This window comes from Pseudorasbora parva, chromosome 3, assembly GCF_024679245.1.
Source record: "Pseudorasbora parva isolate DD20220531a chromosome 3, ASM2467924v1, whole genome shotgun sequence".
Taxonomy (NCBI): Eukaryota; Metazoa; Chordata; class Actinopteri; order Cypriniformes; family Gobionidae; genus Pseudorasbora; species Pseudorasbora parva.
Window position 1 is genome coordinate 26,440,514 of NC_090174.1, and position 27,510 is coordinate 26,468,023.

At 37.2% G+C, this 27,510-nt stretch overlaps 1 protein-coding gene across 1 annotated transcript in view; it reads left to right on the forward strand.

The window, feature by feature from the left end:
- The window catches only part of edil3a (EGF-like repeats and discoidin I-like domains 3a), a 296,332-nt gene that overhangs the window by 63,978 nt on the left and 204,844 nt on the right, over positions 1–27,510 (forward strand). The window contains 1 exon segment of the mRNA XM_067438243.1: positions 1,369–1,398. Within this exon segment, the coding sequence (XP_067294344.1) occupies positions 1,369–1,398 (30 nt within the window).

The following is a 27,510-nucleotide window of genomic DNA, read 5'->3' on the forward strand; positions in this document are numbered from 1 at the left end:
GCCAGGAGTCTTCCTGCTGTAACGCGATCATGTTGATGGAGGTCGATGATAATGGCTGAAGACAGGTTGGGTTCATCCTTGCCTTTCAGGCCCACAGCACAGCGATTAACAGTCAAACACATGCATGCTCAGCCGGATAATCTGAGAGCTGCTGCTAAATGATAAATACGGGCTGGGCTCTGGCTGAGCGGGTGGCATGGTCAGATGCAACAGCAACGTTTAGCTATTGTATTAAAACTTGCCCTACGAGACTGTCCTAATTCCAAAGAACCCGACCTTCAGGCGATTACGAGAACGGTCATCAGCTACATACACACAGCAGCAGCAGTACGTCGGTCCAGTTGGGAGAGCTAAAATAAGTAATTGGTAAGAAAAGAAATGACAGCTGGATTATATTCTACCGACCAACGCACATTTTCAGACGTCACAAATGGATTTTGACAGTGAGTTCAGCTGATGTGTGCTGTATGAACAGAATAGCTACATGCCGTGTCATGTCAGTGATATATGAAATAAGTATGTGCTTCCCGGGTTATTTTTTTTGCTGTCAGTCACTAATGTAAGGCCTGCCAACCTCTCTCAGGTTCTGACAAATGTCATGAAAGAAATTTGATCTAGAGATCACATATCTTTAAGAATGAATGCTCTGAAAGTGTCCCCTGAAATTGCCCACATTCATTCATTATTATTTTTTTACCTGCATTCAAAACAAACAAACCAAAAAAAAAAAAAAAAGTGACCATGGACCACAAAACCAGTCATAAGGGTCATTTTATTTATTTATTTTTTTATATTTTGAGATTTCTACATCACCTGAAAGCTGATGTTAAGACAGGACCATATTTGGACTAGGTACAACTATTTGAATATCTGGAATCTGAAGGTGAAAAAACATCTAAAAATAAAAAATAAAACACATTTAAAGTGGCTGTTCCCTTTCAGTCGGTCACATTCGACGTACGTCGGAACTGACCGACGAATTGGGTCTCTGAGGTCAGATCCCAATTCGTCTCCGTTCCCTCCTTCAGGGAACGAGGGTTACATACGTAACCGAGACTTTCCCTTTCAGTCGGTCACGTTCGACGTACATCGGAACTGACTGACGAATTGGGATCTGACCTCAGAGACCCAATTCGTCAGTCAGATCCGACGTACGTCTCCGTTCCCTCCTTCAGGGAATGAGGTTTACATACGTAACAGAGACGTTTTCTTGATTGTAGGAATGTTTTTTGTTTGTTTTTTTAATGGTGAACCACCTGTTAAATTGTAAATAGCTTTGGTTTTACCAGAGAGATTATATGAAAGAGGATTGACCACCTCTCTCTTTCTCTCCTTTCTCCCCTCCAATTTCTTCATATCCCTTTATAGCAGCAGATGGTGAGGATCCGACTTCAGCAGGTGGGATATATCTAGATATGGTAATTGTTGTGCTCCCCTCATTTGGCTCCTGTATGTCTTTGTTGCACTTCCTTCTACTGTTGTCAGTTTTGGCATGTGTGACCTTCCCTGCATGAAATTCACATGTCTTTTTTCGAGCTCTTCCTTTACCTGTTTCTTCACACCTTCTCAAGATCTCTACTAATGTCACATCGTCCTTGCTGTGTTATTCTCACCATGACGTTGATGCATAGAGCATCTCAAAATGCCACAGAAACCCACCTGCTTATGATATATCACCTGCTCTCTTTTGGAATTTGGTTGCTTTCACTGTTGACATTTTTTCTCACCTTGTAAAAAAATTGATAGTTTTGCAGATTTTCCACTGTGCATACACATTCACACTTGCGTGCAGACGCACACACACATCTGGTAATATAAGGTGTTGGCTTTTCTCCACCTTCTCGACCTTCTTGGCTCCTCGGTAGCACACCCATTGATTCCTCTCATCACGCCTGGTCAGCACTCACTCTCAAGCCCACTGATCTCTGTGAGCTGAACTGCTTTGAAGAGCGCTCAGACTCTTCTCTCCTGCCTCGTTGTTTCATCGGGTTCCAAGCTTTCAATAAAACACTCCATCCCTCCCGTCTTCACAATCCCAGGTGATCCTCTCACATTGTGAAAAAGATGGACAAACATCTGTTGCTCTCTGTCACCATAGACAGTTTCAGATAACCTTTGTGTACATTTTTAGATTCATGGTGATTTAGATTATCTAAATGAGATCAAATTGGTCACGCGGAGTAACCATTGCATTATGCATACGCTCATGTTGTTTCAAACCTGTATGGCATTCTTTCCTCTGTGAAAAGATAAAATAAGAGATATTTGAATGTATATACAGTGGAAGTCAATGATAACCGAAACCACTTGGCTTCCAACAAAATTCAAAATGTCTTGTTTTGTGTTCTTCTGAAGAAAGAAAGTAATACAGCTTTGGGACGACTTTTTTGTAGTAAACTACAGTATTCATTTACCTTTTCCTTCTTAAGCTTTTGCCTTAAAGTCTGATCCAGTTAATGCACATGCATGTTGTAGAGTAAATAAACCCCATCAAAAGCTTATAGGCTCTTTTATTTAAATGGACTTCCATTCCTACAGCCATATTTGCCCGGTTTTACAGACAAGGCTTAAGCCTAGTCTCAGGTCCAGTCCACACGAAGCCAGAGCTTTCCCAATCCAATCATTTTTTTTCTCGTTTCAAGAAATATCTGTGTACACACAAGGGGCCCTATCTTGCACCCAGCGCAATTGACTTTGTACACCGACGCATGTGTTATTCCTATTTTGCACCGGCGCAAAGCGCGCTTTTCCCTCCACAGAAGCACGTCGCTAAACTAGTGAATGAACTTGCGCTCCCTGGGCAGTTCAGCGCAAAAAAAGGAGGAGTGTTCCGGCGCAAACAATCCCTGGTGCTATTTTGCTGTTCCATTAAACAATTGCGCCACTGACCAGAAAAAACCTAGTCTAAAGTCAGTGGCGCGTTGCGTATTGTTCATTATGCTATTTTAAGGGTGAATGCTTGACCATAATGTATAGCGTGCACAACGCGCATACACTTTGCTCATGTAATCTACACAGATGCAAGAGTTATTTTTGTAAATCATAAAAACACTAAAAAAATCATTGTTACACTAAAAAAATATTAACACATGAGATGACGGAAATCATTGTGATGTGCCACGAAAATGTGAAAAAATAGGCATAAATCTAGCTTACAAATTATTTATTATTATTGGCAAGACATATATGTATATAAGGACATCTGTCTTGCACTGCTTTTACAAGAACATCAGTCTCATCGGCTGTGAACCGCTCCTGGTGTGCGCCTGGTAAATTTGCGCCTGGTGAGCCTGGTGTGCGCCTAGATTTGCGCCGGGCGCAAGAGCCATTTATCCCGCAGGGAAAATAGCAACAGCACCGAGACCACAAAGTTACTTGCGCTTCGCGTTTTGACACTTGCGTTTCAGATCGTTAAAATAGGGCACACGATCACTCAAACTGACTCAAAACGATGTAGTATATATCCCAGGCCAGTGTGTGGCGCTGTAATTCTGCCACAGAAATACACTAAAAACAGAGAAGAATTGTGGCTAGAAGGGGTATTCCAATGTTAGGAGGTGAGGCAAAATCCCACGATAAAATAACAATAAATACATTTTCTACTTAACAGATTTATTTTATTAACGCCTACACCTACCCCGACCCAAAACCTACCCTTACAGTAACGCAAATACGGTAATTAAATGATGCACTATTGATGTGTGCATGCCCAGTGCCCATAGTTGTATACCTTTACCGTAGTGACGTAGTGTGATGATGTCACCGTTTCACAAAATATACTGATTCGCTGTACACACGAAAAACGCAAGATTGTCGCTTTCAGATTTATCCGCTCTGGGACCCGGTTTCAGAAAAAAACGGATTCTTGCTTCCAAAACACCAAATCAATATGGACAAAACGCTGATATGGTACAAAATGTATACGACCACATATAAACGCGTCTCCGTGTGAACGGGGCCTCAGACCATGCATGTTTGAGCTGTCTTAAATGAAAGCAACTTGCAATGATGTATCTAAAAATGTCAGTGCCATTATTTTGTCTCAAGATGCGCAGCAGTACAAATTATTATTATTATTATTATTTTCCTAAGGCATGTTTATAAAAGCTACTTAAATATACTCATTTACTAAGGCCTACTCATGGCTTAATCTGAAACGAGGCCAGTGAGCGTAATGATTTATCCTATTTACATTTCTTTGAGTGGGTTGTTTCCTCTACCTCAAAAGGACTCTATGGTTACTTGTGCTTTCCTCAAGAAGCACACTACATCACATCTATATTGCAGCCATCATCATAGCCAACAAATTGTAATTTCATGTTAGTTTAGCACCCAAATTGGCTTTTAAAGCCTGCTTAGAATTTCAGATTAGTGCTGCTAACTTTTAAGCGAGCCGTGCTTTATGCTGATGCTACTGTTCAGTATTTTCCAACATCTCTTAGTTTCCCTAATGCATTTATGATCTTTGATGCACAAACAAGTTTGCAAATTCCACAGCTTACAACTAAATGGTGCTCACATTACTTGTTTTATTCTTTCACCTACTGATGCTATCGTCTTAAATAATTTGATTATCAATCCCAAGGTTCTTGCCGTAGCTATGCAATATTGCCAAAAGTTTTGGGACTCCAGCCTTTACATGCACATGAACTTTAATGACATCCCATTCTTAATCTGTAGGGTTCAATATGGATTTGGGCCAGTTTTTGCATGTGGCCAACAATCCACAGAGCGGATGAATTTTAGATTTTTTTGTATGGGATAGTTTTGATTGGTTTCAGCTCTAAAGCTTAAATATAATCTGGTATTAGTTTGGATTATTTTATTCTCAACAATCCTCAAGAGTTAGAACAGTGGCCTCAACGGGTTCTTCGTCATTCTGGAGCATTGATTTAAACCTGTAATTATGACCTGCCAACATGTTACATTTCGTGGGGTTGGTAAGTACATGCAGAAATGTACCTCTATGCATATGTGTATCATCATTGGATTCAATGGTAAACATGTGGTGTGATGCTGAAATCAATGCGCTCCTCCAGTATACTGTTCAATCAAGACCCCCGGGCTGTCAGCTTAATAGCATGGTACATGTTTGATATAATTATATAGATTAAGTGAGATCAAAAGCACTATTATAGGTAGTCATTTAATCCCCCTTAATTGCATTTATTTATGGTACAGCACCCTTATCAAAAGCTATTTGCATTTTATTGTCTTGTGAAGTTTGAGAGCAAGAAGTAAATAGGAAGCAGGTTTCTTTTTGTTGCTTTTGATTGCCCCCACGTCTTTTTTACCATATGAATACTGACTTGGCATTGAGGCAATGATTACAAACCATACTGACTCATCTTTGCATTTCAAAGGGAGCAAAAAATATAACTGTATAAGCTCTTTGGACTGTATATCCCACTGTACTTTCAGAGCTGCAATTGGGCAAATGAGAGGTGACGCTCAGTATGAGTACAACTTCAGAAGTTAAAATCATCCAAATATCAGAACCTTTTTGTTTTGCCTGGTTGGATCAGAACCATTTTCTTTATTTCTTAACAGTGTCACTGATTTGGTTCTCCACTGATTCGTTAGTCGCTTCTCCGTTCTTTGTTCAATTATGGATTCACTATGTATATTTCATATGCAGCTTGAGAACATTCATCGTAGCCCACTGGGCCCTTATTAGTGTAGTTGCTATGGAGGAGCGTGTTGCATGAATAATAGACTTTCTTCTTCCTCCTGGGAAGTTTGAGTGATGGAGCTAGTAACTGCAGCGAACATTAGTATACCATTATGTAACTAAAGGTGGCACTGAGTTCACCAACCATTATTTGACCCCCCCACCCATTCAGATACTAACATGCTAAAAGCCCTCTTAAAAAAACAAAGCCCTTTCTTTGGCTCAAACACCTTTTTTTTTTTTAAATCCGTGAAACAATATTTCAATTTACTGTGTTCTTTTCGACTTTGAAGTGGATTGGCATGGTTTATATTCCCATGCAGGTCCTGCTATGCCTGGTAATTGTGAGCATATAAACAATTGGCAATGATTTGAAGGGTTTACATTAAAAGTGGCCTTTTGAAAAGCTTAATACAGCTCAGGATAAAGACATGTCCTGTAACCAGGTTAACTCTACAGCCTTTGCAATATGTTTTAGAAGGGTAAAACCTGTCTGGATCAAATATTTACACACATAAACATCCATCCATCCATCCAACCGGTTCTTTCGGACAGTTTGTTTCAATGAACCAGTTTTTAAAATAAATAAAAAAACAGATCGCCGGTTATTTTATGTCTAATAATGACTATTTCTATCGTAATGACGTCATTTCTATCATCCCGGCGGATGAAAATACATTCAAACACATTCATATAAAGTATTTGTAATCATTTATGTTTTGCAAAAGCACTCAATACAGCCACTGTCGTGCAAACATTGATGTTTTACATAGATTAAATAAGCTTAACATATTAACATAACATAAACTTACACAAATCCTCAGTTCATCCATGCTCATATTATCAGCATCAGGTGTCCGAGAGAACCATTGTCAGTTGTCCGAGAGGAACAGTTCAGTTCAAGACAACATTATCATGCATGCTGAGTATCTCAGCTCATTGGTTCTCAGAAATGACAATGTTCGAACTGCTGCAAGCTGAATATGTCTGATATCGAACCTACTGTTTTGATTGCATTTTAAAATGTTTATCGACTTAGAAATTTGATAAACTGTTCCTGAAAATATCATGCATTATTGATAAAACAAATAAATGTTTAGTTTGACTGTTTTACAATCCATTGTGTATCCAAACTTTACAATAATATAGTGATAAGACAGCTTTATGTGATGATGTTTCCAAACGTGATTTGTTTTGTACACTTGAAACCTTAATTACTGTGATTTGAACAAATAACACGCATGTTCAGATCATCAGCTCATCGGTTCTCAGTATCGAACGTGTCCAAAAGAAACGGTTTTCGAGTCTGTACTGCTGATCCGAGAACCGATGTATGTTTGGTTAGACTCGCATGCTCAGTATCAGCTGCTCGTGAGTTCTCATCAGATCCCTCAGCAAAACATGTCTCAGTTCAATAAACTGTTGGACTTACAACATTTACTTCAAGATATTAGTTTATTTCTAGAAAGTTAGTAAATATAGTAACTTGTGGGATCAGCACTGATTTGAGACGCGAACCGTTTAGAATGATTCAGTCCGATTTGGTGAACTGGATCGACCGATTCACTGAAAAGAACCGGTTAAAAAGAACAATTTGTTCGCGAACCGGACATCGCTAATACATTATGCTCGCATACGATATTATACAACAGTACTGTATATATAGCATATCTCAACTACTTGATTGCTTATATCGTCACAGCATGTAAAGTTCCATTAAACGTCTGAAAAGCACTATACAAAAAAAAGAAACTTATCTGTTTTCATTCATGAATGTGATATTCCTTCAAAAATGCAATTACTTGCTGAAGGATTACAAAATAAACAGCCTAATCGGTTAGTCTATCTAAAGCAAACTGTTGCAGGAGTTTTCATTTGGCCAATGTCGGTTCTTATCAGCTCTGCATTCTTGGATGGATGTGAGTTGACAGGAGAGAATCTCTGGACTGTTCTCCTGCCAGACTGCTATCATGGTGACATTTTCATGGCATTTCCTGGCTTCCTCTTACACTCTTACCCTCCATTTCGGAAATACTTACCAAGGTGAGGTTGGACCTACTTTGGTCCTCTCAAGAGATTTTGCTCCCTTGGTGGAGACCTGGACGGCCATTGATTAATTTATTTTGCTTCTGGTCTGTTTTTACTGTTCTGTTGATTAATTTATTTTGCTTGTAGTTGCATCCGTTCAGTTTAGTCAACATGTCTTGTCATATAAGAGCTGGGTGAACTCTGGAATTTAGAGAGTGGGCAGACGGCTCTAAAAGAAAGAAGTGAGTGCTTTTCTCAGCCAGTTGCGGTTCTTAGTGGGAGAGGCGAGTGTACTGGGCAGGAGGCAGTGAACTGGTAGGAGGCTGATACTGCACTCCCCAGAAAGGATGAAGACAGAATTAGGCCACATATGAGCTGTGTAAGCTCTTACCCTGCAAACTCTGTGAGCTGAACATCCCTTTTAATGTGCCTGCATAGGCATTAATGCGAAGGTGTGGTTTTTCTGTGGTACAATGATTCTCGATTAAGGACGCAGTGTTCTAAGTAATAGCACTGTGACATTGCTTCCCACTGACGGCACGTAAAATGTGCATTTAACTTTTGATGTTTGAAAACATGCAAATGTTCTCATAACAGCATATAAGGGATTTGCGAAATTTAGAACCGAAGAATTGGTTGTATTCATGTGTAAATTTGAACTGAATTGGCCAACCCTAACAAATATTTTAATTGGAATTTGAGTTGGAGTGATAGGACGAGGAATTTACAGAGCATCAGTTTAACAAAAATATCTGTCTATCTGTCTGGCATCCTATAATTCTATCTATTGTTCTGTCATTCGTTCTATTGTATTTTTGTTCTATCCAGTGTTGTATCTATCTATGCAAATTATAAACATTGCTTGACTACTGATCAGGCATTCCATTATGACAGGTGAAGTGAGTATCTTTTCATCATGGCACCTGTTATCGGGTGGGATATATTAGGCAGCAAGTGAACATTTTGTCAAGAGTGTGCACGTGAGTATCAAATTGGGACCACGGAGCGATTAAAGAAGGTGGTCTGATGAATCACGTTTTCTTTTACATCATGTGGATAGCCAGGTGCTTTGCTTACCTGGGGAACACATGGCACCAGGATGCACTATGGGAAGAAGGCAAGCTGGCGGAGGAAGTGTGATGCTTTGGGCAATATTCTGCTGGGAAACCTTGGGTCCTGCTTTCTATGTAGATGTTACTTTGACACGTAACACCTACCAAAGCATTGTTACAGACCATGTATACCCTTTCATGGAAACGGTATTCCCTGGTTCCCACAACGCAAAAAATGGTTCAGGAATGATTTGAAGAGCACAACAACGAGTTTGAGGTGTTGATCTGTCCTTCAAATTCTCCATATCTCGAATCCAATCGAACATCTGTGGCATGTGCTGAACAAATCCGATCTATAGAGGCCCCAGCTCACAACTTACAGGACTTAAAGGATCTGGTGCTAACATATTAGTGCCAAATACCACACAACTTTAGAGGTCTATAATTGGAGTCCCACTGCAACATTTTAGGTTCAGAAGGTAAAAGGTATATACTAGAAGTAGAAAAAAGAAAAAAAGAAAAGTTGTGTAATCTTTTAATTATTACCAATATACATATTATGTTATCATCATAATAAATTAAAGCTGCAGTAGGTAACTTTTTTAAAAAATATTTTTTTACATATTTGTTAAACCTATCATTATGTCTTGACAGTTTTTAATCAGTTTTTAAAAAGATTAAAAAACGATGCAGAGTTAGCCATATTTCTGCTTTTTTTTTTTTTTTTTTTTCACAAGTAAGTATCCCTGCTTGATTTGTTTCATTCCAAGAAGTCGCTGTGGGTGTGAATTCCTTGTCAGAGCCCATTGACTCAGTGTCAAAACTCTAGCCACATAACATACAGGTAAAATGTCACGCACTGTGCAAAGCACAGCAACTATTTCACTGGCTTGTCATGTTGCTGAAATAATATACTAGCAAACCTTATTTAGCATTAAATATCGAGAGAACAATTATTTAAATACTTTAACGTAGTTACCGTTATATTACCTTATAGCTATTTATTACTTGTATACATAGTGCAACGTCAAATAGTTACATTACATGTATCACAAAATACAAAATGTTTTGATGACCAAGTTTCTAGTCAAAGTATGGGCAGGCCATAGTCAATCATATTGTTGATGTTTCGTCCGTACCAGTGAATGTGTCATAACTGTTTATCTGCCATTATTGGTGGGTCTGCGCGCTCACGGCAGGCTCCGCTGTAATGGGGCAGGAGCCGTGGAGGGAGGGCTGTAGCAGCAAAGAGCAAGGAGGAGTGACCTGTGTGTTATTCTTGTTCAAATTTTCAGGCTAAGTCAACGTTTTCTAAAAACTCCCTATACTGCAGCTTTAAGTGAAAAGCTAAATGGGATATTTGGTTTGTCCTCCTTTTGGTTTCATGGCAACCGCACTTGAGCTGTGTGAATTGAATATCAATTATTTACAATTATTAATGAAAACCATTTATTTTCAAACAGTATGCAGTATAAAATCTTATAGCATAAAATAATAAAACAAAGGTTGTCATATAAATGCCTGTCATATAAATGTCACAAATTTGATTATTTGAGTAGATACCTATAAATAGCGCAATTGCAACATTTAAAAAAATTAAATGATTTTATATTACAACATTTCTTTGCTCAAAATGCTCTAATTGTATTTCCTAGCTTAAAAAAGAGATAGTTGGTATAGCTATAGTGGAAAAAGGGAGCTGTGGATTTCCAGTCTCAAAAGTACAAACAGGTCGTGTACACATGACCTCACTGTTGCTCTGCGCTGGTGCTTTGCTTGATTTGGCTTTACAGGAAGTCTGATTTGAGCTACAGCTGCCCACTTGCTCACCTCCCTATAACTCCCAAACGCTCGGCTCAATCTGCTCATGATAACTCAGTCATGGAGGCTGTCTGAGCCCCTCTAACCTCCATCGCCTTCACCCTGCCGATCATTTGAAGGGACTGTAATTAAAACACCTACTTCCTCTGGATGCCAAGGTACAATGGGCTGTTTGTTATATATGATGCTCTATATAAGGTGTGGTGTGTAATTATCTTAGACGGATTGCTTTATTTAGTGACAGCTTTATTTGCATGGACCTCGCAGAAGTCAGATATAGGTGATCCAATCAATGGCTGAAAGGTTTGTTCAGTGAAAACCTGCACAGGTTCAGACGTCAAAGCTGTAATTATTATAATCCAACCAAGTGATCACCATATCTCCATATTAATGCGTTACGATTTCCATAGCATCCCAGTGACATTACCCGCAATCTGCATAAATTAATACATTAGAGAGCGCAACACATTCGGGTTGCTTACCTGGCTCTCTTGAATAAGGTTTGAGTTGATTTGTATAAGCGAACAACTAAAATGAATTCTCTTTTGGGAATTTAGTCAGGAGCGTCCATCAGAGAGTGATTAATTGTGCAGGAAACATTGGGCGCTTTGCTGTGTTTAACCACCACTGAGGTTTTACTATGCTGCATTGGAGCCGCACTCTTCTGATAGATTGGCTTCCATTGTGACTTGTCGGAAAATCGGGATGCGTGCGCCAGCCAACATCAATTACTTTCCTGCCACAAGCACGAGCCGCCCAACAACGACTGACATTCTTGTTGATCCCCCTGACTTGCACCACAAAAGGGAACAGCACAGAGGACAAAGCTTTGTTTCATCGGCCACAATGCCTGGTGATGTCTCTCAGGAACATGTGCAAATGTGGCATACGTCCCCCTCCTTCCTTTCTCCCGCTCCGGTTTCTCCTCCTCATACTGTCTCTCTCCATCCCTGTCTTGCGCTCCCTCTTCTTACTTCCATCTCTCTGGAGGTAGAGAGGGGGCTGTCACAAAGCTTTGTGCGGTTATAGATCGTCATGTCAGAATGCAGGCATGGCTGTCACCCTCTCCTTCAGGATGCAGAGGACTTTTAATAGAGTTCTGGCAAGGTTATTACATGGCGCGTCCCTTTAATTAGCTACCACTCTCATTAAAGCTGATGAGATACAGTGCAAGGAATTCAAAAATTTTGATAGGGTTACCTTCTGTGGCACACATCTTCTTTTAGTGATTTTAAGTATGTTGTCTAAGGACACTACTAACTATAACAAACTGGCCTGACTTCATGCTATGTTTACATTTTTTATGTACAACCAGGAAAAAACTAACATAAAATCCTAATAAAATAGGATGAGGATGCTCTGAAAATCTTTTCTGTAATTTTCAGTAGCCGTTACTCCAGTTTTCAGGGTCACATGATCCCTATAAAATGTAATTTTACAGTTATTTTCAAAATGTCTTATTATTATCGATGTTGAAAACAGCTGTGCTGCTTAAAGGGGTCTTGAACTCGCTTTTTTATTTATTATACTGTTGTCTGAGGTCAACTTATGGCGTTTGCATGGTTTTTAAATTCAAAAACATCATAATAAATAAGTAATAGGCTATTTTCAAGCCCGGCTTTGAGCATCTCTCATGGAATGTTCGGTTTATATAGGCCTGTCGCACTGAAGACTTGGAAGTAAGCGCTCACTGCTACAATTGGATAAGCTTTGCATATTTAATGAGCTCTGGCTCCCCTGTGAGTACACGTGAGGGATTGTTTTTGAAATTGTGTGGGAAAATGACATCCGGAATGATGATTCTCCCAGAGGGCTCACAAAATGTCTTTATCAAACAAATATCTCATCCAGCCGCAATTAATTGGAATGTTATATTATACTACTTGGCCCATCCGATCGGTGGATATAACCATGAACTGTGCATCACTAACACACACACACACACACACACACACACACACACACACACACACATACACGTCTATATTACCAAGAGGGGACTATCACTCTACACTATCCAAGAGGGGACCTGTGTTTCTAGTCATTTTGAAGAAACAAAAATCACATACAAAATTTTCTTTTAAGGTCCTTATTCATAATATAACTTCAAATAAGCATTTTTTTATTTTTTTAAAAATATGCCAAGAGGGGACCTGAACGATGTCTACCTATCCAACAGGGGACCTCCATTAGTCTGCAGTGGAGCTGTGTGTGAATGTGAAGTGAGCTGGCAGTCAAGTCTGTCTTCATTTTATATATATATATATATATATATATATATATATATGCATTTGGCATATATATATGCCATCTCCACCATTACATGTCTTTAAAAATAAATAACATAAATGCAGTTAAGCTTCGTACAGACTATATAATGTGTCAAGTAATAATATGTCTTTTTATAATAACTGTGTTCTTTTGAATGTACTGAGAAGTATTTATTTGTAACCTAAAATATACTTTAATACTTTAATTTATTTTTAAATATATTTATTACACAGTCGCAATAAAGTTACAAGATGTAACATCAAGTAACACACTACACTTAGTTAGTCCACAAGTCTTCTTGTGCTTTAGTATGTTAGTCAACACATTAAAATAAGTTAACTTGTTTACACAGGCATCTGGTATCACAATAGGCACACACACACACACACACAAACACAATATACCTTAGACATAATACCTAATACATTACAGAAAAGTCATTTCTTTAAGAAATTCATTCTCTGTTGTGTCTTCATAATTACAGTATATGATCAGTCCACATCTCTCATTTAAGATTATTGTCAGGTACACCAATGTATTTACATTATTGAATATTACAGGTCATTATTGAATAGTGATTACGTTACACACACACTGACTCAGGTCCCCTGTTAGATAGTAAATCACGACGCCTGTGTGTTTGCTGTGACATTTCTTATCATCATAAACACACTGCAAAGATTTAGAGTTTTTACAGCAATACCTGAGTTTAAAGGGTTAAATCAAGCAGAAATAGCTCTCTGATGTATTAATTGCCGGTCATTATTGAATAGTGAATATGTTACACACACACTGACTCAGGTCCCCTGTTAGATAGTAAATCACGACGCCTGTGTGTTTGCTGTGACATTTCTTATCATCATAAACACACTGCACAGATTTAGAGTTTTTACAGCAATACCTGAGTTTAAAGAGTTAAATCAAGCAGAGATAGCTCTCTAATGTATTCATGGCAGGTCATTATTGAATAGTGATTGTTACACACACACTCACTCAGGTCCCCTGTTAGATAGTAAATCACGACGCCTGTGTGTTTGCTGTGACATTTCTTATCATCACAAACACACTGCAAAGATTTAGAGTTTTTACAGCAATACCTGAGTTTAAAGGGTTAAATCAAGCAGAAATAGCTCTCTAATGTATTAATTGCCGGTCATTATTGAATAGTGATTATGTTACACACACACTGACTCAGGTCCCCTGTTAGATAGTAAATCACGACGCCTGTGTGTTTGCTGTGACATTTCTTATAATCACAAACACACTGTAAAGATTTAGAGTTTTTACAGCAATACCTGAGTTTAAAGGGTTAAATCAAGCAGAAATAGCTCTCTAATGTATTAATTGCAGGTAATTATTGAAAAGTGATTATGTTACACACACACACTGACTCAGGTCCCCTGTTAGATAGTAAATCACGACGCCTCTGTGTTTGCTGTGACATTTCTTATCATCACAAACACTCTGCAAAGATTTAGAGGTTTTACAGCAATACCTGAGTTTAAAGGGTTAAATCAAGCAGAGATAGCTCTCTAATGTATTAATTGCAGGTCATTATTGAATAGTGATTATGTTACACACACACTCACTCAGGTCCCCTGTTAGATAGTAAATCACGACGCCTGTGTGTTTGCTGTGACATTTCTTATAATCACAAACACACTGTAAAGATTTAGAGTTTTTACAGCAATACCTGAGTTTAAAGGGTTAAATCAAGCAGAAATAGCTCTCTAATGTATTAATTGCAGGTAATTATTGAAAAGTGATTATGTTACACACACACACTGACTCAGGTCCCCTGTTAGATAGTAAATCACGACGCCTCTGTGTTTGCTGTGACATTTCTTATCATCACAAACACTCTGCAAAGATTTAGAGGTTTTACAGCAATACCTGAGTTTAAAGGGTTAAATCAAGCAGAAATAGCTCTCTAATGTATTAATTGCAGGTCATTATTGAATAGTGATTTACGTTACACACACACTGACTCAGGTCCCCTGTTAGATAGTAAATCACGACGCCTGTGTGTTTGCTGTGACATTTCTTATCATCATAAACACACTGCACAGATTTAGAGTTTTTACAGCAATACCTGAGTTTAAAGAGTTAAATCAAGCAGAGATAGCTCTCTAATGTATTCATGGCAGGTCATTATTGAATAGTGATTGTTACACACACACTCACTCAGGTCCCCTGTTAGATAGTAAATCACGACGCCTGTGTGTTTGCTGTGACATTTCTTATCATCACAAACACACTGCAAAGATTTAGAGTTTTTACAGCAATACCTGAGTTTAAAGGGTTAAATCAAGCAGAAATAGCTCTCTAATGTATTAATTGCCGGTCATTATTGAATAGTGATTATGTTACACACACACTCACTCAGGTCCCCTGTTAGATAGTAAATCACGACGCCTGTGTGTTTGCTGTGACATTTCTTATAATCACAAACACACTGTAAAGATTTAGAGTTTTTACAGCAATACCTGAGTTTAAAGGGTTAAATCAAGCAGAAATAGCTCTCTAATGTATTAATTGCAGGTAATTATTGAAAAGTGATTATGTTACACACACACACTGACTCAGGTCCCCTGTTAGATAGTAAATCACGACGCCTGTGTGTTTGCTGTGACATTTCTTATCATCACAAACACTCTGCAAAGATTTAGAGGTTTTACAGCAATACCTGAGTTTAAAGGGTTAAATCAAGCAGAAATAGCTCTCTAATGTATTAATTGCAGGTCATTATTGAATAGTGATTTACGTTACACACACACTGACTCAGGTCCCCTGTTAGATAGTAAATCACGACGCCTGTGTGTTTGCTGTGACATTTCTTATCATCACAAACACACTGCAAAGATTTAGAGTTTTTACAGCAATACCTGAGTTTAAAGGGTTAAATCAAGCAGAAATAGCTCTCTAATGTATTAATTGCAGGTCATTATTGAATAGTGAATATGTTACACACACACTGACTCAGGTCCCCTGTTAGATAGTAAATCACGACGCCTGTGTGTTTGCTGTGACATTTCTTATCATCACAAACACACTGTAAAGATTTAGAGTTTTTACAGCAATAACTGAGTTTAAAGGGTTAAATCAAGCAGAGATAGCTCTCTAATGTATTAAATGCAGGTCATTATTGTGATTACGTTACACACACACTGACTCAGGTCCCCTGTTAGATAGTAAATCACGACGCCTGTGTGTTTGCTGTGACATTTCTTATCATCACAAACACACTGTAAAGATTTAGAGTTTTTACAGCAATAACTGAGTTTAAAGGGTTAAATCAAGCAGAGATAGCTCTCTAATGTATTAAATGCAGGTCATTATTGTGATTACGTTACACACACACTGACTCAGGTCCCCTGTTAGATAGTAAATAACGACGCCTGTGTGCTTCTCTCCTCAACCCCCACAACCCCCCACTCACAATTTACATTTCAATAAAGGAGACTTGAAAAACCAGTTTGTGAACCACAGGCCAATAGAGCTCAATATACCAATGTGGCAGAACCCTTCTCAAATAAACTAGAGAAGATGCTGGGATTTGACCTGCCAAATTAAACTAAATTACATTTTTTACAATCGCTAGGCCACATTTCTCAATACTTTGGTCATTTTCAAAATCCTTCACACAGTTCTCCAAACCAACTTTCTGCTTCACATCAGTTATTTCACATTCAAAATCCACAAAAACCAACAAAACACTTAATTCATGTCTCAAATCAAGTGCCAATGATCCACAGTTTAGCTTGCACAGACTGAAGTTGTGATCACTGTGTGAAGAGTTGAAAAAGTTGAAAAAGTGTGTTTATTATTGAGAAATGTTTTGTAAAAGAACATTTTATATCACAGCTTAACTGTGGATCAACATTGCTTTAGCAAAAAATGCATTCAATGGCAACATCTTTCAATTTACCTGAAATCTTTTCTCACTTTGACACAAACACAATCAAATCTTTGTTCTACAGGCCAATTCGCACATCCTTACATGCTGTTTTCCAAAGTGTTAAACTTATGGACAAAACAATAACATAATACAAAACTGAATGAGACAGCAATTTACAACATGTATACAGTAATACTGTAATGCAATTTATCCTGCTAAAAAAATCAAACACTATCAAAGCAACTTTGATGAAACTGAACACCAACACCAGTGTTAGACCATTACCATCCATTCAAAAGAGGAAACTTAGGAATAATGTTGTACTGTACTGTAAGCATGCAGTGAATTATAAGCAGCAGAGAGTGTCATTCTAGTTTTGTAAAGACATTTTAATTGTATAATGTTCCTGATGTTAGTGTTGATGTAAACCTGCGCTGCTAGTGCTCTGGAAGAATGAGTTGATTTGTAAAAATTAACTGCTGTGAAGCTGAAAGGTTGGTTAGCAAATTTATAAACTCCTCACTCAGTTCTCCTAAAGATTGGGAAATGTGTCCTAGCGATTGTAATTTCATTTCATCATGTAATTTCAATTTATTTTTGGCAGTGTATTTGGTCTAGGACACAGGTAACAGTAGTGAGGTTCTGTGTCTCACCTGTGAGAGTCTTCATGCATTGAAATGTAAATTACTGGTGGGGGGTTGAGCAGCAAACTCAACACACACTATTCTCTATTCCAATTTCAAGAGCACATCTAAACCACTAGCCCAAACACATTACAAGTGAAAGCACAAATAAATACAAAAGATATGATACACATGAAATAAACAGTGCTTTTCAGGACGGTCTGTCAGTAGTTGTAATATAACAGTGTATTGTCCTCACTGTAAAAAAAAAAAAAAAAAAAAAAAAAAAAAAATATATATATATATATATATATATATATATATATATATATATATTTTTTTTTATAAGTTAATAATTTTAAAGTTACTTTTTCTCAAAGTGTATGTTCCCTTAACTGAACCTACTATGACATAAGCAACTATGTTTACTGGGATACTTCCTATTTTTTTTAAAATAATTTTGTATTAATTTTAGCATTTTAGTTTAGCATTCGTGGACTGTCAGAGATACAGCTTTTGGGGCGTGTGCTTCAGGTGTTCACCCATATAGCACGTGAATAATGAAGAGCCTTCTGAAGCAAAGTGGCACGTTTGTGTAAGAACAATGTCCATATTTTAAACTTTATAGACTAAACAAACTATTTTTATTGAAAGAAATTGTGTTTTAGTGTTATTATGAAAAGAGTACCCCCGGACGCTAAGTTTTGTTTAGCTCTATCTTCTCTCTTCTGCGTTTGTCAGTGCATTCATGGGTGAAGAAGGGTTACTCTTTAAAGTACAACTCCGGTGAGAAATGACCCTTGGGGTAATTAATAGATGGTTACCGAGTAGTTCTTTCTGTGGGATGCGTTTTCATGGAAATCAAGTGTAAAGAGTTTTATCTCTAAAAACAGATTTGAGTGACGAACGCTGTGCTAAGTGATGAACTGTGACTTGGAATCTCATATGGGCCATTGTTTCCGGAAGAAAGCACTGAACGCAGTAGAGAAAAAAAAAGAAAAAAAAGTCCATGTAATTAGATTTCACAAACTTAATTCCTATCGACCAGCTCACTTAGCACAACGTTCGTGGCTCGAGTCGTCGAGACTGTTTTCCAAGATGGCTGCAGTCTGTAAACGTGTAATGTACTGTCTTTAGAAAGTATCTTCTTATTAAACCGTTTGTACTCTAACAAGTTCTCAATGCTGCGGTTTGCATGTAGGGATCCTCATTATGCTGCCTTGTTAGTGTGAGGTTATTTTGAGCCTTGTTAGTGGTATTAACTAGCGATTTAATTTCACTTATTCCATGCCCCATAGACAAACATTATAAGCTAATCTGTGTTTAGAGATAAAACTCTTTAAATTCGATTTTCATGAAACCGCATCCCAGAGAACGATCTACTCGATAACCATCTGTTAATTACCCCTAGGGTCATTTCTCACCGGAGTTGTGCTTTAAGCGCAATGTGATTCGTGTGGCACTGAAAACCGAAAGCTAGTATTTTAGTCTATGGATCAGTTACTGTGTGGATCAGTTATATGATGGTTAGATGCACTTTTATGGACCGACAAGGCACTGGCATTTTAAAGCTGGGAAGAGCCAGGACTTTTTTAATACACTGTAAAAAGTGATTTTTTGAGCTTGTAAATAAAGATAGCATAAGTTAAGTATATTTTACAAACAAATCCTATTTTGTCTTTTTACTTCAAAATGTCATGTTTAATTCAATAAACTACTGGAGGCTTCATGTTTATTTATTGTGCTTAAATACATAAGTAAATTCAAATGGAACTGCCCAAGTAACATTTACTTGGTGTTTTGTCATCTAACGAACTAATGCAAAAAATGACAAACGCAAGTAAAACTTACTCCATGAAGCCAGGCAATCTATGCGCATGCTCACTGGAGTCCGAACTGAAGTGGCGCGCAGAGGAAAGCAACAGAAAATTTTCTCGAAGACTGATGTGATTTTTACACGGTAAGTTATGAAATATTTGTTTATTGGTCAATTTAGCTACGTTTGAAGAAAAGTATAGAGTTATTAAGCTGTCTGCAATCATGGTGGTTAAAGAGTTAACGCGTTACTGTTAATATATAACTTAGGCTAACTTCACGTTAGTTGACAGAGTTGAGTTTGCTAAAGAACCTAAACATCCTTTATTAGCTAACAGCATCTGTGTCGAAAACAATTGTCTTGTATTTTACATGTAATCTACGAATAAGTTTAATGTACAGTGAACTTGCAGATTAACTTTGCCGGACGCGAGCGTCGCGTTTATTCATCTGTGTGAATAAATAATTGTGATCTCACGTGCTATCCGAATTATAAATACAAGTTTCCTAATTAAAAAATGGACATGTTAGTTAACGTAGCCCTGGGATGGGTAACGTTAACGTTAGGCCATTAACTTTAAACGTGATGGAGAAAACCGCCAATCCCCCATTAATTGACATCAAATGATGCATATTAAGATGCATATTAATCAAGTTAAACAGAGATTAAACACCCTTTTGAACCTTTACAATCGCTAGTGATACATTTTGTAGTGTACAGGCAGCCTTAACTCTATCATCTATACTTGAGGACATTTATTGTGGATATTTACTTGAATGCAGTTGTTGACTGGTCAAATTTCAAATCAATAAGATAAGTATATTTATTCAAATTTGTTAAAAAAGTATGTTTTCTGACATTAACATTTCTAACATTTGTCCCACAGATTGCACTCACCATTCAAGCTCATGCAAGGTAAGTTGTCAATCATTCTTTCAGCCTATAACACTGATTAACCTTGCAGTATGACACAGATTTCAATAGATACACATATACAACCACACACACGTCACACACACATATATATATATATATATATATATATATATACAGCTCTGGAAAAAATTAAGAGACCACTTAACATTGATGAAAAATATACATATACTCACACACATTATTAGGCATGTTGATTTTCTGATCATATTTTTTTCCAGGCACATTTTACCAATTCCATACCACATTAATCTTAATAACTACTATGTATTTAATAATTTATAAGTGATATATAATTGTTCATGAAGACTGGAAATGAAATAGCCTTATATTCAGGTGTGCAGAATTATTAGAGACGTTTTCTTTTACAGATAAAATTAGCCAAAAAAGAGATTTAACTTATTAAATGCCCATGAGAAGGATACAATACTAATGCAATACTAGACATTGCAGTTAAGGCATGACCATCGGACAGTGAAATGCTCATTGGGTCAGGATTTTTTGAACCATGTCCAATGGTCATGCCTTAACTGCAATGTCTAGTATTAGACATTAATACTATAAGGTGTTTTTCGTTTAGAGAATTATATATCACTTATAAATGATTAAATACAAAATGAATAGTAGTTATTAACATTAATGTGGCTTGGAATTGGTGAAATGTGCCTGGAGAAAAATATATATTTAGAAAATCAACGTGCCTAATAATTCTGCAAATCACTGCCCTGCTGTCAAAGATTTCATGGAGAGATGGCCAGCTCTTTTTTATGAATCTGAGGTAAACCTTAGTTCTTCTTTTGCTGGCTTGATGGTAATATGTAGGTAACTTTTGGAACTCATATTTCATTCATTAAAAAAGATTAAATATTTTAATTTCATTAGAATAGTGTGTTTGTGTGTGTGTGTGCGTGTGTGTGTGTGGTTGACAAAAAAAGTGTTTATTTGACTACTAAATCTTAAATGTGTTACATTTTATCTTCTTTGTCTTAGATAAAGAATGAGTTCAGAAGGATAACCACAATTCCCCTGGAGCCAACCTTTCTGCAAAAACTGGACCTCTACACTCCAAAGCTCCTGGATTTGTTTAAAATGAAGGGTGGGGATGCAGGCATAAAAATTAGAAGTGTGCTAGATTCACTCTGCCAGGTAAATGTATATATTACACATCTGATATCTTGCTGCTTCATGACTTTATAGATATGCAGCTGTATGTAGATGGAAGTGTACACTGTTAATGTTCACTACGATTTACATTCGTTTTTAACAGCAAATTGAAGATAAACGAGATGCTGTGATTCGCTGCCTGCTTTCCTACCTGGGAGAATCATCTGAGGAGCTAATTGAAGCCTTCCAGGTACATTAATAGATAAATTCAAATTTCGTTTGACTTTGGATATGTACAGTACTGCAAAAGTCTAACGCACATTAGTATTTTCATCCCCCAAATAGTTTTTTTTACTTTTTATATCTTTATGCTGTAGTTTGCCAATAAAATAAACTTATGCTATATAGTACTAAAAGTGGTTATTTGGCTCATAATCATAGGGGAACCACTGTAAGTGTTGTTTAGCACCAAATAAAATAAAATGCAAAAACTCATATGGGTTCTACACAGTATGATTTGACAAAGGTGCTGTAGAGCACCTTTTGAAGGACATCTCCGGTGAAAAATTAACCTATGGGTAATTAACAGATGGTTACCGAGTAGATCGTTCTCTGGGATGCGTTTTCATGAAAATCGAATGTAAAGAGAAAAAACAGATTAGCTTATAACGCGAGTAAATGAGGCACAGAGTAAGTCAAATTAAATCGCTAGTTAATACCACTAACAAGGCTCAAAATAGCCTCACACTAACACGGCAGCATAATGAGGGTCCCTACATGCAAACCCAAGCATTGAGAACTTTGTAAGTGTACAAACATTTTAATAAGAAGATACTTTATAAAGACAGTACATTACGCGTTTACAGACGGCAGCCATCTTGAAAAACAGTCTGGATGAGTCGAGCCACGAACGCTGTGCTAAGTGAGCTGGTTGATAGGAATTATCGCAGTTTAGCACAGCGTTCGTGGCTCGACTCATCCAGACTGTTTTCCAAGATGGCTCCTGTCTGTATACGTGTAATGTTCTGTCTTTCGGTTTGTATGTTGGGACCCTCATTATGCTGCTGTGTTAGTGTGAGGCTTTTTTAAGCCTTGTTAGTGGTGTTAACTAGCGGTTTAATTTCACTACTCTGTGCCCCATTTACTCGCATTATAAGCTAATCTGTTTTTAGAGATAAAACTCTTTACATTCGATTTTCATGAAAACGCATTCCAGAGAACGATCTACTCGGTAACCATCTGTTAATTACCCCTAGGTTCATTTTTCACTGGAGTTGTCCTTTAAGATATGGTGCTATATAGCAGCAAAAGTGATTCCCTTATGATTACGAGACAAGAATCACTTATAGTGCTATAGTGTATGAAATATACATTTTGCCATCATTTGTAATGCAGAGAGATTTTTGTATGCACAGGGAGCCTGACAACAGTTGGTGCTCCACAGAAGTTCTGGTCTCACCATCACTGAGTCTGTCTAATATAACATGAAGAAAGAGATACAACTGAGACAGCCTAAATCAATAACAACTGTGGCAATGTCTGCAAAATGCTTTAAAAAACTTACATGCGAAGCTACCTGAAAAACTATATCAAGTGTACCTAGGCCAAAAACTGCTTTAAGTGCAAAGGGTGATCACACCAAATATTGATTTAGTCCATAGAGGGTAAATAAAAATCAATTTATGAAAGCATTTAAAGGCATACCCACTTTACAGAATTTTTTTCACAAGTGCCTAAAACTTTTTACAGTACTGTAGCTTTGCAGTTAGTGTTTTAAAGGGTTAGTTCACCCAAAAATGAAAATGATGTAATTTATTCCTCACCCTCATGTCGTTCCACACCTGTAAGACCTCCGTTCAACTTCGGAACACCCATTGAGATATTTGTGTTGAAATCTGAATGCTCAGTAAGGCCTGCGTAGCCAGCAATGACATTTCATCTCTCAAGATCCATTAATGTACTAAAAACATATGTAAATCAGTTCAAGTGAGGACAGTGGTTCAATATTATTATTATTTTTTTGCGCCAAACAAACGATGTAAAAACCATATATAGTGATGGCTGATTTCAAAACACTGCTTCATGAAGCTACGGAGCGTATCGAATCAGCGGTTCGTAGCGCCAAAATCACAGGATTTCAGCAGGTTGGCAGTCTTGACACATGATCCAAATCATGATTCGACTCGTGATTCATAACGGTTCGAATCTTCATGAGGCAGTGTTTTGAAATCAGTCATCACTATATGGTCGTTATTTCGTTTTTTTGGCACACCAAAAATATACTCATCGCTTTATAATATTAATATTGAACCACTGTACACACATTAATTGATTTAAATATGTTTTTAGTACATTAATGGATCTTGAGAGAGGAAATGTCATTGCTGGCTATGCAGGACTTACTGAGCCTTCGGATTTCAACACAAATATCTTAATTTGTGTTCTGAAGATGAATGGAGGTCTTACGGGTGTGGAACGACATGAGGGTGAGGAATACATGACATTATTTTCATTTTTTGGTGAACTAACCCTTTAAGTGTCTTGCAGACAGTTCTTCTGGATTTAGTCTGTCTTAATTGTTTCCCTCTTTCTTCATGTAATAACAGATTTAATGATGGTGGGACCAAATCTCTGTGTTGGACTCTTGTCACATAAAATTAAAGAGAACATACAACTTACATGTACATGATTGTAACCACTTTGCACTTATTTGTGTATTTGACAGGATGTCAGCAGAGACATGATTAAAGATAGCTTCACCAATCATGTGATGAAGAACATTGTACTGGGCAGCACTGCAGGAGAGGAAGATGCCAACATAGCTGACGTCATCATCGTCATTGAGGGGACTGAGGTGCTGTTGGGATGTAAGAATCTCACAAATGCGTGCCTTCTGCTCATGGGCTTCATTTACTCCCTGAACTTAAGCTATCCACCAAAGCTGAGAAACACATTTGAAGTCTTTCAGAAAATCTTCCTTGGACTGGATGCTTTAAAATTTTCTCCAAAGTTGGCTCTTTGCATAGAAAGCTACTAATGTAAGTCTGCTAGTTGGCCATTTTGTTCGTCACTTACACGTTCTCATTTGTTCAGCAAGTGAGAATGCTCTAAAAAGGTTTGTTAATATAAATTAGAGCAAAGTTTGTACTATACTGTACTGTTTAACAGAAATATTGTAATGCAGTGTATTTTAAGTAATGCAGTGCTGCTAAAGAAAACAGAAGCAGAGGTTTAATTTGTTTTATCATCTTTTTGTACGCTAGATCACATTTAAGCATCTCACGTTAAATTGTTGTGCTCTGTTAAATACACAAAAACACAATGAAAAATCTGTGATAAGATAAAGATGCTGAACAATTTTGGCCAACAGCTGTCAATCTTAATGAATGTGTACATTCATTTTTGTCCAGTTGTTTTATGATTACCTTTGTTTAATCAGTTTTTTTCTCTAGAGTTTAATTCAAATAAAACTCAAGGAAAATGTCTGTAAGTGTTTTTATTATTGAAAATATCAGTAGTAATATATCACTAATTATATTAAGTAATATTTAAATAATATTTGAAGTAAAGGTTACTCAGGATAGCTAAAAAAGATAACTAGGATTCTTATGTAAAAAAAATGCTATAAATCACATTATATTTATAAGCATTACTTAAGTAAAATTTACAAACAAAGAGTCATTAAAATGTATTGGGAATTCACAAGTAAACTTAACTTAAACATGTCTTATTAAAGCTACTAATAAATATGTATAGATTTTACTAGCCTTTTCTGAGTGAAAATTGTTTCCAAGCTTTTTTCAAGTAAATCCTACTCCACATTTTTTACAGTGTATAAATTTAAATAACTCAGATTTTATTCATTTGAAAAAAGAATGTCATATACACTTGGGATGACTTGAGGGTGAGTAAATCATGGGCTAATTTTCATTTGTAGGTGAACTAACTGCTGTAAACTGGGCCCACAAACACAGTAGATCCACACAACCCCCCACACAATTTACATTTTAATAATAATAAATAAGGGAAGACTTGAAAACCTAGGGCCCTATAATTTGCGCGATCACGGAATCGCGGAATCTGCATATAAACGCGGAATCTGGTGTTAACGCAGATTTCCCCGGAATTTTACATATTTGTAATGAAATTCTGTGTCGTGTGGGTGGAGAACGTATGTCTGAGGAAAGTGCAGACCGGGGGAAGCAAATCTTCGCGACACAACCCCTCCCGTCATTTCAGCTCGCCCTTCAAAACAATGAAAGTATGGCGAAGTTGGTCTCCACGGCTCTGCTTTCGGCAGCGAAAAAGTTAAGAAACTCGACGCTAACGGCGGTTTCACACTGCACGCGCAGGCGGCGCAGAAGCTTTGCGTATGGAGAGCGTGAGCCGCGCTCGTGTATTGCACAGACAGACAAATATTGTCCATTCTGTCAGATTTTCCGGTGTTCTGCTCGACCCCTGTCATCTCGTGCTTTGATTTATAATGTGCACATTAGGCAGCAATGCATATCTGCTGCAAATGCGACCGTTTTCCCCTCTGTTAGTCTGTTCCAAACATGCATTTAACATGCTCTATATGGGTAGTTTACATGATAAGTAACCTTAAAGTTAAAATTAAGCATCTAGTTTTAATCATTTAAAGGGGCCTTTGAAGTTGGGGAAAAAAACTTCTGGCAGTGTTGTGTTTTCGTGTATTTTTATTTTTCACAGCTCTGGATATCATAATGGTGATTGTTAAACACACAGAACAATTCACTACATGATTTCATGGTGCAATGATTCTTATGATTTTTTTTTTTTAGTTCTTTTTAAAAAAAAATTACTTGAAAGAAAAAGCTAATGGAGCACTTTCATTTTAACTTATATAAACTATTATAATTTATTTTACCGGAAAGTTTAAAGCTAATAACCATTAATATTTGAAGTATTTGAAGTGCAGTGTTATGTCAAATATCATATTTGTCCTAAAAAGTAAATGTGATGTTTGTTACCTCGATAAATTTAAGGTCATTCCTATTTTTTGTTTTATGTTGTATTATATTAACATTAAAAGCAAACTCTTTTTTCACCAAAATTACAGTAAAGGGTAAAAAAACTGAATTACCAAACATTTTAACGGAAAAAAAGGAATCTGCAAAAATTAAAACGGAAAAAACGGAATTTGGGAAAAAATAAAACGGATTTTATAGGGCCCTAAAAACCCAGTTTGTGAACCAAAGGCCAACCTAGAGGAAAGGAAAATCAAACCTGAGATCTCCTTCTCAACTCACATCTTTCTCCTAGACAGAAATGAGATCAAGTGAACATCAAATTGACACATAAGGCTAAGTCTCCTGCTTCTCACATGTTTATCCTGAGACAAAAAATGACATTCTCTCATGTTTATCTTCTCTAAAGTTTCATAAGAGATCTCAACAACATCACATACTATGCTCTGATTTGTCTCCTTGGCTAGAGAGACTGTATTGCTCATATGTGTCTCCTCTAAAGTTTCAGAAGGGATCTCAACAGTATCGCATGCTGTGCTCAGAATTTTTTCTTCAGCTAGATACTCTGGAACTCTCACTTTTGTCACCTCTAAAAAGTTTCATAAAAGATCTCAATAACATCACACATTGTGGTCAGAATATTCTCCTTAGTCAAAGTCTCTGGCACTCTCAAATTTGTCAAACAAATGTTGGTCACTTTTTCAAAACTCTTCACAGAGTGATCACAACTTCAGTCTGTGCAAGCTAAACTGTGGATCATTGGCACTTGATTTGAGACATTAATGAAGTGTTTTGTTAGTTTTTGTGGATTTTGAATGTGAAATAACTGATGTGAAGCAGAAAGTTGGTTTGGAGAACAAGTTTTGAAAATGACCAAAGTATTGAGAAATGTGGCCTAGCGATTGTAAAAACTGTAATTTAGTTTAATTTGGCAGGGCAAATCCCAGCATCTTCTCTAGTTTATTTGAGAAGGGTTCTGCCACATTGGTAGTTTGAGCTCTATTGGCCTGTGGTTCACAAACTGGTTTTTCAAGTCTCCCCTTATTGAAATGTAAATTGTGAGTGGGGGGTTGTGGGGGTTGAGGAGAGAAGCACACAGGCGTCGTGATTTACTATCTAACAGGGGACCTGAGTCAGTGTGTGTGTAACGTAATCACTATTCAATAATGACCTGCAATTAATACATTAGAGAGCTATTTCTGCTTGATTTAACCCTTTAAACTCAGGTATTGCTGTAAAAACTCTAAATCTTTGTAGTGTGTTTATGATGATAAGAAATGTCACAGCAAACACACAGGCGTCATG